Below are 15,506 nucleotides of genomic sequence, written 5' to 3'. Positions count from 1 at the left end.
TGGACAGAAGAGAAACCTTTTATTTCTAACAATAATGTAAAAAAGCAGAACATTAACTTGGATCAAAACAATTCCCCTCGGTAACTTAACTTGATCAAAACTCCAAGTGATGACGTATTTACATCAGAAGGGTCGATGCAGCCCTCTTATGGGCTTCTTAACAAATAGCAACCTTACTTGCTTAATACGTCTCCTCTTCCTTTTCACCTTCTCACTGATTGTTTCCTTGTGCTTCACAGGCTTCTGCTTCCTCTTGAAAGGCTCGTGCAGCTCGTGCAACCTCGGCCTCAGCTTCAACTGCCCCGGCTTGGTGAGTGCAACCGCTTTATCAACCCGGTAATCACCACTCAACTTATCCATCATCAGCAGATAAACCTTGACCCCAGGCTCACACCCATCCTCCTTCATCTTCTTCACAAGACTCACCGCATGATCAAACTTCCCAACACTAGACAATGTCTTCAAAATCCGATAATAAACCTTGTTATCAACCTTAAGCCCCGCCGCCTTCATCCTCTCAAGCATTGCGTCTCCCTCCTCAATCCTCCCCGCCTTGTACAAGCTCCTAACCAACACAACATAAGTAGTCTCATTCGGACCAAACCCCGGCTCACGACCCCCCATACCACACATTCTGTGAAACAACTTCAATGCATCCTCCGTCTTCCTAATCTTACACAAGCAACTAACCACCACATTCCAAGTCTCCACATTTTTGGGAACCTCATTGGCCAACCGCCTCACCATTCTCTCGGCAGCAAAAGCATTTTCGCAGACCTTCTCCACCGCCAATTTGACAGCTCCTCTCTCCCTCTTGATCCCGTACTCAACGTCCATATGATCAAAAAAAGCCACAGCCTGCGAAACCCTCCCTGCTCTAACCATCCCATCAAAGTTCGAAGCAGCGGTTTTGGGCCCGGCGAATTTCCGGCCCATACGAATCACATCATGGGCCGCCTTGAAGTCCCTCCTCTGCCCGAAATAGTCCACGAAAAACGACAGAATCTGGTCGCCGTGATCGAGATTGTTATTCGAGATGAGCCGGCTGTAGAATCCTAGAATTGCGCGGCGGTCGGCGTCGGCGGAGAGGTCGAGTACGGACCGGACCAGAGACGGCGTCGGAGCGAAGCGGGGGAAGGTCGATTGGAGGCGGCGGGAGACGGAGGGAGCGTCGGAGTCGGGGTCGCGCAGGAGCTCGGTGGAGAGGGAGTGGGCTAATTGGGCCGGGTTGGGATGTGGGACGGGTCGGGTTGAGATGGAGGAGGAGAAGGGTTTGGGGTGAGAGATTGATGCGGTGGTTATGGTGGGTTGGGAATTGTGGAAATGGGTGGGTTTGTTTGAGGGAAATGGGATGTGGGTTTGAAGCGGCAGCGGAGGAGAAGAGGTTGAGAGGTGGCGGAGCAGAAGTCGCCGGAGTTGCAGAGCCGGTAAAGGTCGCATTTTTTTTCTTTTTCTTTTTTAGAGACAGAGACAGAGAGAGAGAGAGAGAGAGGAGAGGGTTTAAGGGTTTAGGGATCCGAAAAATGGTGGGAAACGGTTTAACCCGAAAAAGAAGAAAATGATCGGAGGTTTGGCCCATTAGTGAAGGCCCGGGATTCTGTTTCTGTTCATATCTTTAGGCCCATTAGTAATCTTATAACAACACAAGCCCATATAGTAAAGAGAATATTTGCTAGCTAAAAGCTTTCAATTATGTACCGTACTCCATTTTATTTTCGGTGGTTAAATTGGAAAGGATAAAATGGCCGACCTATCTACCACGCTTTCATGTTGTTTCTTTATATTATTTAAACAAATTTTGTATTGCGTAAAGGTCTTATGGTCATTTAGACATACTTATTCTCTTGTAGGTTGTTGTTAGTGTTGACGTCATCTTTTAATAGAAAAAAAAAAAACGGGGACTTCATCGCACATATGTGATTAAGCTTTCTAAAGATCCTTGTTGCACACAACTGACTTCCATTTAGATCCCCAAAAGTGATGGCTAGTGAACGACCTTGAATTATAGGGCTAGAAGCTAGCCATAAGAATATGGTTAATACTTAGAGTAAGTCCATCGGTATGACTTTGCCCAGGCAAAATGAGGGAATGATGATGTGGTGACCAGGCTACAGCAAAATTTCCCTTCCACCGGTGGTTTTTCAACCAGGCAAACTCTGCCTTTCTTTGACCCAGGGCAAGATAAATTCCATGTCGTTGCCTTTTTTCTTGCCCAGGCTTGGGCTGCTGCAAGTTTGGAGAGAAGCACAACGTGGCTGATGTCACAGGTACTGCGCAGAGACAGACGCGGAAGAGAGAGGGCATGTCCTCCACGGACGAATGGGGGAGCGCAGTGGTGGGGTGAACAGTAAAAGTGAACATTAAATTTGAACAGTGAAACCCCACTGGTGAACAGTGGTTTTTGAGTGAATAGTGGAAATGTGAACAGTGTTGCCCGGGCAAGAAAAACAACGGGTGTAAACCCATGTCCAGTGGCAGTGAATAGTAACTTGACCAGTCGAATTATTGACTTCTCGACTTTGCATTTTCTTGACTACGGGTGAACTTGTTCTTAATACACCAGTAGCTAGCTCGATCGATCAAGCGAGATTAACAGTCAGTCGCAGCAGTGACCCATGACACAAATAAAGTAAGAGTGATGATGAAGATAGACAATTAATTAGTTTTCAGAACTACTTCAATCTCTCTATTCAAGTAATCATATGATGTATCATTAATTATTGTGATTGTCATCATTGTGAACACATAATCTATCAGAAAGATGATGATGAACAGGGTAAGCATAATTAGGCATGTCTATGAGTGGATCCCATCTCACACTAATAAAGCTAGCACAAACAAGCATATACGTGATTCGGTGATAGGATATAAATTTAAAGGCAATTGCCACAATTACGGACTATGAGAACACTATTGATATATTTTCATTATCCATAGTATGAAACCTTTGAACTTTGGAATAAATTCATGTACCCTCCAAAAGGGTCTGGTTTTCTTCCTACCTGGGATCACAAGGACAAATCTATTAATTGATCCATTGTCCTAATGACACCACTTGTGCTTGTATAATTATATCGTAACTAATTAATTAAGGCTTAAGCACTAAATATAAGGACCAAGTGGTCCTTGTTTAAGTGAGAGCTAGCTTGCACACTTTTGTTTTTTAACTATAATAAAGCATATATGTTTTTTTTTTTTTTGGGTCTGTATAATAAATTAAAGCATATGTTGGAGAAGCATCCAACAAGAGCATATTATTGTGAACAGAACACCCAATAAACAATGCAATACATCAGCCGCACTTCATTACTCATAAAATGTTATAAGCTAGGGATCGATCCCTTGAAATATATACTACAATCTATATATAAGAATTCGGTTTATATAGAATATATGGATTGTATGACTAGGGTGGTGGATATATAATGATTTGCTCATATGCATAATGCATGCTTCTTTAGCCTTTCGAACCTAGCTATGGTTTTCAAGCACAGTATGAAAGACTCTGGACTCTGGTTAATTGCTGTTTTTTATTGAACACTTGGCTACCCAAAATCATAGTATTCGATCTCATGCCAAAGCATGAAGATCATTTCGGGTCTACATATCCTCCATGCTTGTACGTTATAAAGGTTGTGATGAGTAGTGTTTAGATAAATTCTCTTAAATTATAAGGGCTTCTGTAGGCTATTTCATATCTAAGCAAACCGCTTTTCTTTACTTTCTGGAATTTACAGATACATTATCATTGTCATTCATATTTATGTTTCAAAATAGTATTCGATCAAATGATTATGAGAGTAATCAAGCCGCTAAAAAGCTTGAATTTGCTTAAGGATTTTGCCAGGATATATTTCAAAATGTATTTCGGCTATTTGAATTATGTAATAATTATTGTACAATTAATCCAATATTCTCTGTAGGATCAGTGCACAAGTTACTAAATAGAAGGGAAGTGAGAAAAACAAGAGCTTTACCGTCTATAGTCGTAACATTCACTCTTAGTATTAATATTCAAATGCATATTAAAGTCTTTAAAGAAATTTGAAGATATTATTAATTGATGATCAACTGAAACAAATCGATATATTCTTTTCCTCCTCAAAAAAAACGATATATTCTTTTCGCATGATGACCAATAATAGTTCTTGTATTAAGATTTAAGACTAAGAGAACCTAAGTTCCTCGGTAGCCCACAAATTAGTCTTCGAACAATACTAGCTAGCTACCTAGCTAGCTGCCTAGAGATGCCATGCCATGCTAATTCCTTATAAACTTTCTGCATTCAATATCTTCTGGTATATATGCGTGATCATATTATTCACATAGAAAGTTCTGTGACCAAAAAGTACAAATTTTCCTAGCATGATCACAATGAACCATACATGTGGCCTCTAGAGCCTGCCTAGAGCCATGAACATGAAATATATACTGTCTTTTCTTTTTTGGCCACAAGGAATTGATGACTTGAATTTTGAGACCCAATTGGAAAAATTAGTAGTTATAATATTAACGCATCGTACCATGGAATTAATACATATAGTCTTTTTCAACTTTCTGGATTCCTAATCATGTCATTGTTATGTCGACGATGATGGAGATGTACACCTCTGTACGGATATATATGCCATTTGTTGACAGTATTCGATCACAATCAATAAAATCAGGCCACGATCCGTATATCTGTAGAGGGGGTTTAAGAAAAGTAAAAATCGACGCCCCCATTTGTTGGGAAAATTATTCTTTACATCACCAACAGATCTAATAATTCTCAGACGTTGATATTTATAGACCATTTTTTTTAAATAAAAAGTATACTTGATGTTATCCAACCGTTCATTTATATAGCTTGATATAGGTGCAAGTGCACATTAGTGTATTAAATACTCTCTCCTCATTTTAAGATGTAAATTAATGACTAGATTCACCAATTTTCAAGTTCTTCTTTATATTTAACCACCATAGGTGGTTGAGTTGGTAAGAGTTTCCAGGTGTGTTATCCCCACAACCAGGTTCGAATCCCGCCGACATTGATTGAAGTTTGGAAATTATTCTATGCACCGACGGTGTAAGTGACCCAACCCTTATAAAATAATCTCAACCCTTGATATTTATTATTAATTTTATTTTTAATAAACAAAAAGTGTATTTAATGCAATCTAACCATTCATTTATGTTGGTGCAAGTGCACGGCGGTACTCTGAATAATCTCTCATTGAAGTTAAATCTCAATCTATTCTTGGTGGCCAGGGGGGAACCGTTCTGACATGATCCCCCAGCATAGATTAGTCTTTGCACTAAGGAATTATTTGAGAAAACGGTGTGATCTCGATAAAAAAAAAAAAATCTTTTTTATATATATTCAAACAAAAAATTATTTAAACTAAAGATTGTTTAGTCATTTGACTACTATAATGTCTATAAACCTACACCAAGCAGGTATATAACCAAACGATTTTCAGTTGTTGCATAAATAACCTTGGAAATGGAATGTACAAATAGGGTTTAGCATATGATACATATTTTAGAGATTGTGATGAGATCGCTTGAGATTAAGAAGGGTATAATAGCTAGTAGTAGGAAGCTAGCTAGGAAAGGTATATAGGGATGGGTGCGACTGAGGAATGAGAATCATCGTAAAGAAGAAGAAGGCCAAAAGCAACTACTTGGTACACTTATATATGTGGATAAAAACGTAGAACAAAATTAGATAGTGTTAGTTTAATTGGATATTCAATTCTGTTTTGCATCTTCTTTATAGCTGGAGAAAAGGAGCAAAGCTTTTCACAGGCACATCTTCCTTGAAATATATTCTTAAGAAGGATTTGGATCCTCATAAAAGAGGTGACCCATATCATGATATATGCATTATTATCATTGTTTGGTCTATAAGGTTCTTATTCCCCAATCATTTAAAGTTCCTATTATCATTGTTTGATCAAATCGAAAGCAGGAAATTAACTCTTTTCTTTTTGTTAATTAGTTTTACTAAATTGATACAGGTAGCTACTAGCTAGGTCTCAATTGATGAATTGCCCATACTCCATACCCAGTGTTATGCTAATGATATAAGCAGCTAGCCTTAATTATTTTCTCTTGAACTTCACATTCAAAAGGCGGTGTGCAGCTACGAGATCAAAAAGAATTAAAGATAACACACATCATGCAAGAATAAAGTTCATAAATGGACTCTTTCACCCCAAATGGATCAATGGATGCCTCAAGGACACAAATCGTAAAGCATACAATATGCGATTCATACCAAAAGTTTTTTTTGGACCACAATGTATGACGGGTCTTAAGAGTAATGTTCTTCAACGTCGATGAAATTTTACATAAAAGCTTAACATATGATACATTTCCCCTTAGTATAGGCTTAATATTGTCAAAATTTTTCCAAACGTACATTGTTGCAACCCCAGCTAACTAATTCATGATTTAGTCAAATTACATGCATAATTTAAAACTTGATTCTGATTTCTGAAGGTGATCAAATTTTTTTTTCTTTTTCGACGATCGAATGGGATAATTTTATATGTAGATTGAAGATATGAAGTGTAATTTTATAACTGAACTTGTGTGTTGATTGAATTGCACAAACCATACTCCTAAGACATGCAACCCAAACAATATATGTGATTATTGGCCGGTGATTATTAGTAGTTTCTTGGACTCGTCTATCTGTTATGTATGCATGTTATAAGATAAAATGAGAAATATATCACTCTTGACACCCTAGGCACTTTGTTTCTTGAAACCCTATTAACTCGCCTATGACGAATAATCTTCTTCTTAGCTACAACAACGAGAGGAGTTAATAATAGATTCTTTCTTGACCAACTAGCTATATATATAAAAAAGAACAATTCTTAGGTTCACCCCTAGGGTGAACTAGCATATTCACCCCCATTGTTGATTAACATACTTCTACTTAATAAATTTATAATCCAATGGTCCATATCTTAAATTAGCAGTTAAAGATCATCTCTGTAAAAAATCAGTCGAATCGGAAATCGTTTAATTATCTAATTGAACCAAACAAATGGATAGTTCTAACAACACTTACTACTATTATGATGAATTGTCCATGTATTTCATATAAATGAATAACTAAAAGGTCTTCAATTTAATTGATTTTTTACAAAGCTAATCTTTGTATTACATTATACAACTTGAATGGTTGGATTATAAATTTATTAAGTAAAAGTATGTTAATTGACAATGAGGGTGAATATGCTAGTTCACCATAGGGGTGGACCTAAGAATTGTCCTATAAAAAAAGGACGTGTATAATTCGGCAAAAAATCGTACATGTATTATTCGGTTTACCTGATCTAGTTATACGGTCAAATATTTAGTGTAAAAAAAAAAAGCAATATAGCAAATTTATACTTGTATAATTCAGCAAGTAGTAAAAAAGAGGTTCAAAAATACAGATATATAAAACACTATTTTTGTAAGAAAATAACTAATAATTTACTCTAAACTATTGTTTTTACTTTATATCATTTCTGAAATGTAACAAAACATAAAGAAAAGGATATGACACCCAAATATAATGCTATCAGACACTTGAATTACAATACGTTGTACTGAATTTTTTTTCAATTATACGCGTTTTAACTAACTATTACTTTAGTTTTTTTTTTCTTTCAAAATTCTAAATATTTTTACTCCGTATAAAAAAGATACGCGTATGTGTTTAAAAATGTCGAACTAAATAGCGTGCAAAAAAAAAACTGAGTCTACAATTACAATACACCATATTGAAATTTTTTTCAATTATACACATACTTAAATTTTATACGCATATAATACACATTTTAGCTAACACACATATATGTATATATTTATAATTATAATTTAATCTGCAGGTCGAGATAAACAAATCACAAACTGGCATTGCATTGATATATGATGATAAAAACTTTATGTCTGCAATTAACAAGCAAGCTAGTACACATGAAATTTTACTTCCACGTATGCCCTACAAAGATCTAAATCAATCCCAAACCAAACACGTACATTTTTCAAATTATCAAATTACCTAATTACCAAAAGCTTAAGAAAAAAAAGCTTCAAACTTCCAGCTGCAATATATCAGATCCCACAAAGCAGCAACTTAACACTAGGTTTATCAGATCACAACCCTAGGAACAGCCTTGCAGACCAGAGAGTGCTTCATCTCCAAAGAAAGTTTCAGGTTCTCAGACAAGTCCACACCATGATCAGATGGGACCCACTTGAAGCTTTGCAGCAGCACAGCAAGCCAGAGCTCCACGGTGGCCAACCCCAAGGCTTTACCTGGACAGACTCGTCTTCCAGACCCAAAGGGAGCCAACCTCAGATCGGACCCCATAATGGAAACACTACCTTCTTCATTCATAAACCTCTCAGGTTTGAACTCATTGGGCTGGGCCCACACGCCCTCGTCGTGTGTGATAGCGAACATGTTGACCATTGCGGTGGTGCCAGCCGGAACGAAGTGGTGGCCGATGTGGGTGTCATGGATGGCGAGCCTAGCCCAGGACAGGAGGGGTCCTGGTGGGTGCATTCGTAGGGTTTCTTTGACTATGGCGCGGAGGTAGGGTAGGTTGGGGAGGTCGGAATCGGATACAGATAGAGTAGGGCTGCCGACGGCGGTGTCGATCTCCGATTGGGCCTTGGCTTGGATTTCTGGGTGGAGAACCATCCGGGCAAGAATCCACTCTAGCAGGATTGCCACTGTGTCAGTCCCTCTGAATATCATTTCCTGAAATATTTGTAAGAAAAAAGTTTCATAACATTAAATCCATTGTTAGGCAAGAAAAGTAAGAATATGCAATTTTTAGTTTGACCATATATGAACGTTTTAGTATGACACAACACTTGGCACAAATAATAAGCAGATCCGATTAGTGTAATTAATATACTGAAGAAAAAAAGGTTCAATCTCGGAGAAGAGTACGTTTTACTATAATATGCCCGTTACAACAAAACAAAGGTGATTTAGCATCAGAATAGCTTAACTGTAAATGGAATATATCTCTTTCTGAAAGAGAAACCAACAGCAAATGGTGAGTTATATACATATGTAACAACCAGCCTTATAAGCAAATCTGAGACTGAGAAAAGTGCCAAAGCAATAGCATATATAATGGATAGGACTCGTACGAGTAGTATCAGCGAATATAATTAATTAACAAGAAAAATTAAATTGATTAGCAGTAAGATCCTAGTAAATCATTGATGAAACCGCAATTAACCTAATCAATGAGCAAAAACAATTAATTGGTTTTTAAAACTCAGATTAACTTACCCACAAAACTGCAATCATATCAGAATCACTGAGTCTGTTGTCCTCCTCCAAATCAAGAAGCACATCCACAAAATCCCCACTACTTTCATCACCACCACCCAAAACCCCATCATTCTCAGTCCTCTTCACCCTATGTTCCTTTATGATTTTCCCAACAAAGTCATTCACTTTGTCCACTAATTTCTTGCACCTCTTCCTCACACCTTGCAAGTCCAACAAACTCAAAAGAGGAAAGTGGTCACTCCAATTGAAAACCCCGAGCAACTCATACCCTTCACTCACTAACTCCTCAAGAACATGACCCTCACCCTCTTCTCCGAACTCATAGCTCCTCCCAAACACACTCATCATCACATTGTTCAAGGACCCAAAGTGGAACACCTTCCTAACCTCAACCTCACCATTCTTCTCCATCAAAACCCTCATTTCGTCCACCATTTTTTGCCCGATTCCCTCCCTAAACCCCCCGAAACAGGCGATCCTCCTCGGGCTGAACAAGTGGGTTGACGAGATTCTCCTCAAGCCTCTCCAGTACTCCCCGAACGGCGCAAAGCCCATTGCTTTGTGGAACAAGAGCTCGTAGGCCGACTCTTTGATAGGCCGGTCAGCGAAGGCCGAGCTGTTAAGAAGCTCTTTAGCCGTGTCAGGTTGGCTGGAGATGACAAAGCGAGTGAACCCGACAGAAAACGCCATTAAATGTTTGGCTTTTGAGGTCTCGGCTAGTTTGGCCAAGACTCTATGAGTAAGAGAGCCAGTGAAGGCCAGGACCAAGCCGAGAATAGGCAGCCCGGAAGGGCCAGGGATGGCCGCCCTGGTATCTGCCTGGGGCTTCGGCTTGGACAGAGCCCAAGCGAGGCCACCGGGTGAGAGCCAGAAAGAGAAAATGAAGACGAAGACGAAGAGACAGAGAAACAACTCGAGGCTCAGAACTGATGAAAACCCAGCTAGGGGAATGAACACAGAGTTGGTTTCCATGGACATTTCTGAGTCTTTCTGTGTTTACTAGGCAAATAAGAGTGGAAAAAGTGGGAAAAGCTAATGATGAGGTATTTTTGATGATGGAAGAAGAAGAAGAGTGTGAGGTTTATATAGAAATTAAGTGAGTGGCTTTTGGAATGCCCCGCTGATTAAGTATTTTCTTACTTTCTTACTGTAGTTAATGCATTTCTTACCTCGAAGAATCAAAAGCCCTACTTTGGGCTGTCTCGTTCATGAAATTATGATTCTGCCCATTGTGCCAAGTTGGTACTTGGATTGCAAGCTCACGATTACGAGAGACTGTAATGTCATTTTACTATATATGCTAGTGTACGAAATTTTGGAGCCCTTCATTTGAGTTACTTATGACCTAGTTGTTAAAACTCAATGGGTGAGAATCTCAGCCGTTACAATGGGACAGGTTTTCCAGGTAGCTTTTCATTTGCTCATATTTATGAGTTTTAATCCTCAAAAGTTTCCAGTAAATATATACCTTTCAACATTCAAATAGGGGATTTGAATTTAGAACTTCATCATGACTTGTTGCATGTATGCCTGTATGAATTGTGCGCTCGTTGCATGTATGGACCGCAAGGAATTTCACTCGTGCTTCTCTATTACAACAAGCAAGGAATTTCATTCGTGCTTCTCTATTACAGCAACTTTTCACTAATTTTTATCAGGAATGCAATGATTTTCTATATTATAGTAAATTTTAGAATTTATTTTTCAAGTTAGTATACAGTAATTTATTTTGCTACATGTAAGTTTTACATTCTTCCAAAAATTACATCGAGATATTATAGTTTTGTAAATCATTATTTTTGGAGGCAGTTTTTGACAAATTCCCAAAAGAAAATACATTTTAGTGGAGAAGACACCATTGCTCCCAAATTAAAAACCTCAAGGTATTTTAATAATATACCTTTAGGCCTCGTTTGGTTCGCTAAACGGAAAACTTGGGAAGAGAAACTTTACCATTTCCTTTATATGTTTGGCACGTCGAAGGAAATGAACAATTTTCTTGCATAAAGGGAAAATTTATTTTTTGGTCGGGGGGGGGGGGGGAGTCAATCCTCCCACACCCCATGGGATTCACTTTCTCTCATATTTTCTCTGCATTAATTGCTTACTCTAAAAATCATTTTAAATGTTATTATTTATCAATTTTATCAAAAAAACTTTTGAATCTTGATTTGTTTATGTTTAATTTGATAATAAGAATATAATTAGAACAATTGATGTTACCTACTTACTTTTCTATTTATGCACGAACCAAACATCGGAAAGAAAGTAAAATACATTGTTTGATTACTTTCTCGGCGTTCCTAAACATTGGTAGAGAAACCAGTATGAAATTTATTTTCCCAATACATGGAAAAGACTAAGGAACCAATTTTCTTTCTGTCTACCAAACGAGGCCTAAGTAATTTTCTTGGTTGCAATATTGTCTTTTTATTTCTGAAAATTGTCTAACTCTTAAGTTTAATGACGTTCTTGCAATAATTGTCTCAATAATGAAAAGAATAAGTAAATTCGTGCCTCTTGAGTGTGCGTTGGAGCATTAAGTAACTTGTTTCCATTTTGAGATTGATATAGCTCTAGTAGTATGTCAACTGACTCTTTACTTACGCAGACTTTTGTCTTAATAGTAAGAGTGAACGTGAAGAGACTTGGTGAAATGCATGTTATATGTCAAATGTCAACCTCTGTTATTTTGTTACGCACTTCTTTTATAATTGATAATGTAATCTGTGGTTCACATCCAAAACCAATTGACAATGGATGGAGTGGCCCAAACACTTATAAACTCATAGGCAAGGTCCATTTTTTCCCATGTGGGATGTATATATTCTCAACACGCCCCCGCACGTGTGGAGAATTTTCAAGCCATATACGTGGATAACTTTGGGTGACGTGGAGCCCGTGTGGCAGTGAGACATGCACACGTGGGTAACCCGCTCTGATACTATGATAAAGTAATATGGGGTTCACATCCAAAACCAATTGGCAATTGATAGAGTGGCCCAAATCCTTATAAACTCATAGGCAAAGTCCCTTTTTTCCCATGTGGGATGTATATATTCTAAACAATTATTACTAGACCTAAAAGTTAATTTCAAGCGTAGCAGATACTCAAAGAGTGGATACAAGAGTAATGAAATAAATCCAAAAAGTATGGTTATCTCCCTTTTAGCATTTGACTAATTACTTAAGGAACAATTCTTAGGTCAGCCCTAGGGTGAATGAGCTCATTCACCCTCTCTTGCGATTAACGTATAATAACTTTATAATTTTCTAATCCAACCGTTTATGTTGTATAACGTAATATAAAGATTACCTCTGTAAAAAATCAATCAAATTGAAGACCTTTTAGTTATTCATTTCTATGAAATACATGGACGGTTCATCATAATAGTAGTAAGTGTTGTTAGAACCATCCATTTGTTTGATTCAATTAGATAATTAAATGATTTCCGATTCGATTGATTTTTTACTGAGATGATATTTAAAGGATAATTTAAGATATAAACAGTTGAATTATAAATTTATTAAGTAAAAATATATTAATCGACAAAGGGGTGAATATACTCATTCACCCTATGGGTGAACCTAAGAATTTTTCTTAATTAAGAGATAAATTTGATATTTCAAGACATTGTACAGTTGCGAGACCCTGATCAAAAGTAGAAATGTCATGGCGCACAGCTTGCAATTGGTAATGATTCTACTACGGTATATATTCCCACAGGAAAATGAACGACTCTAACATACGTAATTAATTAATTATATTGTATGTAGTTATGTACATAGATCAATACACAAAAGACATACATTTGTATATACCAAACGACCTATATGTATGTATACGTGTATAACAAACAAGTCCAAGCTTACGTTAGGTACTGACAATATAAGTACAGATAAATATTTTAACCATCCACTTGGATCACTCATGACTCGCATATACGAGTGGCAAACTAATTAATTGAAGGGTTAGGCCAAAATGAAATACAAATTAATTAATTCCAGAACTAATTAGCTAGTTACATGTACGTTAATACTATACAACTGTCGGTTGAATGTTTGAATTAATTAGCATTAGTGGATATATGCATGCTGCACTAAAGTTGCCAAATAATTAAGCTGCACCCTACGCGTCAACTTCTTCGATTCAGAAATATATTATAATGACTAAGTATTAAATTTCTTGGTGGTCGTTAAACATGTTTGGTGTGTTTGCTAAAGGAATAACAGAAATGCAATTCCGGAGCCTATGATAATTGTTTACGAGTGTGAAAAGGTTTCTGCCTCATATCTTTGATACGAAACCTTAACCTGCACAACATGTTTCTGACTAGAGAACACAGAGACATAATGTTGAAGCGTTTGACTGTGTTGGATAAAGTAATGGAGTATTGTGTTAAACAACGTTACTTAAATTGGTCGTAAACGGCATTTCTCTATGTTTACCACTTTACCCAATCAACCCTGCACGTACTTGTTCCCACTCTGATCCAATTAGGGTTAAAAGTAATTAGATTCTGAGTTACAGTAAGCATCGAATAGCTGATTAGCTGTAAACAACATGATAATAGATTCTATAAACAACCTGCCTGCAGACAGTACGTCATGCGTATCTTATATTCAAAAAGAGGTTGAATATTGAGTCAAACAACAGGATCTTTTACCAGCAGGAGGATCTTGGACATTTACTTGCTTTCTAAGTATAGAACAATTACCTAGAACCCAGCAGTTAAACAAAGGGACAAAACCAAGGGTTTAGTATATATTTTCATTGGAAGAATTCAAATTAATTAGCGGAATGACTAATTAATTAACCCTAGCTGCATGGTACATTGGTACGTGTGTGCAAATCTGCATTTAGGGTTTTGATCTGCATGCATGAGAGTATATAATTAGGGCATCTCTAACAATGGGGTCAAAAGCTTAAATGACTAAGGGGTTTTTTTTTCACCATCTCCAACCCATGCATATCAAGAGGGTGTCAAAATGGCTTTTGAGCTATAGCTTGAGTCAAAATGACTAAGGAATAAAGGTAGAAAACCAAAATAGCTTAGGGGAAGAAGGCTGGGTCCCACCTTTCACTATTCAAAATGAGCGGCTTTGATTCACTCCTCATAAATTCAATTCAAAATGGAAGGCCAAAATTAATTGATACCAAAAGTTAAAAAATAAAATATATAATTACTTAATTTCTAATCTGACAGTCAGAAAAATGCGATAAATTAAATTCAATGGCTAATAATAGAGTAATGTAGTTTTAAACTAGAAAAACTTGAAAAAATAAAATAAAAATTTCTAAAAAAAATTTAAACGACGGTATATTATATAAGATTATTATGTATGATATATAAATTCATATTGTAGTTAAATAACTATCTAAAATAATTAAAATTATGAAATGGGTATGACTTTTGACTAAAGGGGGTTGAAGATATGCAAAATAATAATGAATAGTAATGACACTAGGGGTGTCAAATTTTCCAAATGACTTTGGCTTTTGACTAAAGGGTTGGAGATGCCCTAATAGTACTGGTCTGCATTATGCCATTTTGTATGGATCTGCATGGGATATATATGTGACAGTGTACTAGATGAGGGTCCTTATTCAGTAAGGTATGTATGTGTATAAGCACATAAATCAAAAACAAATTAATGGATATAAAAACTTAAAATGTCTGATGCAAGTGTCTATATATATGCAGTGCAAGTTCTACAAGGGATCTCTTAGAGTTTTTATTTTTCAACTAACATAATTAAATGTAAAACTTAACTATTAGTTGTTTTAAGTTTTAGAAGTTTTCAAATGAGGAATTTCTCCGAAATTGCATAATTCGGTGAAAATATGTCATTATCGTTGTTCATCAGATAATAATTTTTTTGATGGAATTGATCTAAGTACTCTCAATTTCTTCGTCTTTGGTCTCTTGGCCATGGGTCTTGGCATGGGCCCATGACATAGTAGTACCTCTCCGAAATTTGAAAAACCATAAAATGTGAGAGATTGATTTCAACTCCTTGTCGGAACTACGCAGACAGTCAAAAATTTTGGTATGGAGATGCTTGCATGTCGATCAGAACTTAGCTTTGTTTTATTTTCTACTTGTTGTCTCACATGCATGAGAGAAGACACTCTCTTCACAACGTAAACAGGTGATTCTTGCTGCAAAACCAATTATATATACATCATAATCCATGATTCCTT

At 36.9% G+C, this 15,506-nt stretch overlaps 2 protein-coding genes across 2 annotated transcripts; both read right to left on the bottom strand.

Annotated features, from left to right (window-relative positions):
* Positions 1-123: 123 nt before the first annotated feature.
* Positions 124-1,440, bottom strand: LOC112177273 (pentatricopeptide repeat-containing protein PNM1, mitochondrial). Its single transcript, XM_024315577.1, has one exon. The coding sequence runs from the start codon at positions 1,438-1,440 to the stop codon at positions 124-126; it is 1,317 nt and encodes a 438-aa protein (XP_024171345.1).
* A 6,445-nt stretch (positions 1,441-7,885) lies between these two features.
* On the bottom strand, positions 7,886-10,345 carry LOC112175232 (cytochrome P450 78A5). Its single transcript, XM_024312890.2, has 2 exons — positions 9,299-10,345; positions 7,886-8,752 (listed from the first exon to the last, which is right to left on the bottom strand). The coding sequence occupies exons 1-2, from the start codon at positions 10,277-10,279 to the stop codon at positions 8,138-8,140; spliced, it is 1,596 nt and encodes a 531-aa protein (XP_024168658.1). The 5' UTR covers positions 10,280-10,345; the 3' UTR covers positions 7,886-8,137.
* Positions 10,346-15,506: the final 5,161 nt, after the last annotated feature.

Source organism: Rosa chinensis, chromosome 7 (assembly GCF_002994745.2).
Source record: "Rosa chinensis cultivar Old Blush chromosome 7, RchiOBHm-V2, whole genome shotgun sequence".
Taxonomy (NCBI): domain Eukaryota; kingdom Viridiplantae; phylum Streptophyta; class Magnoliopsida; order Rosales; family Rosaceae; genus Rosa; species Rosa chinensis.
Note: the sequence above shows the minus strand (reverse complement) of the source record. Positions and strands in the feature narration are given on the sequence as shown.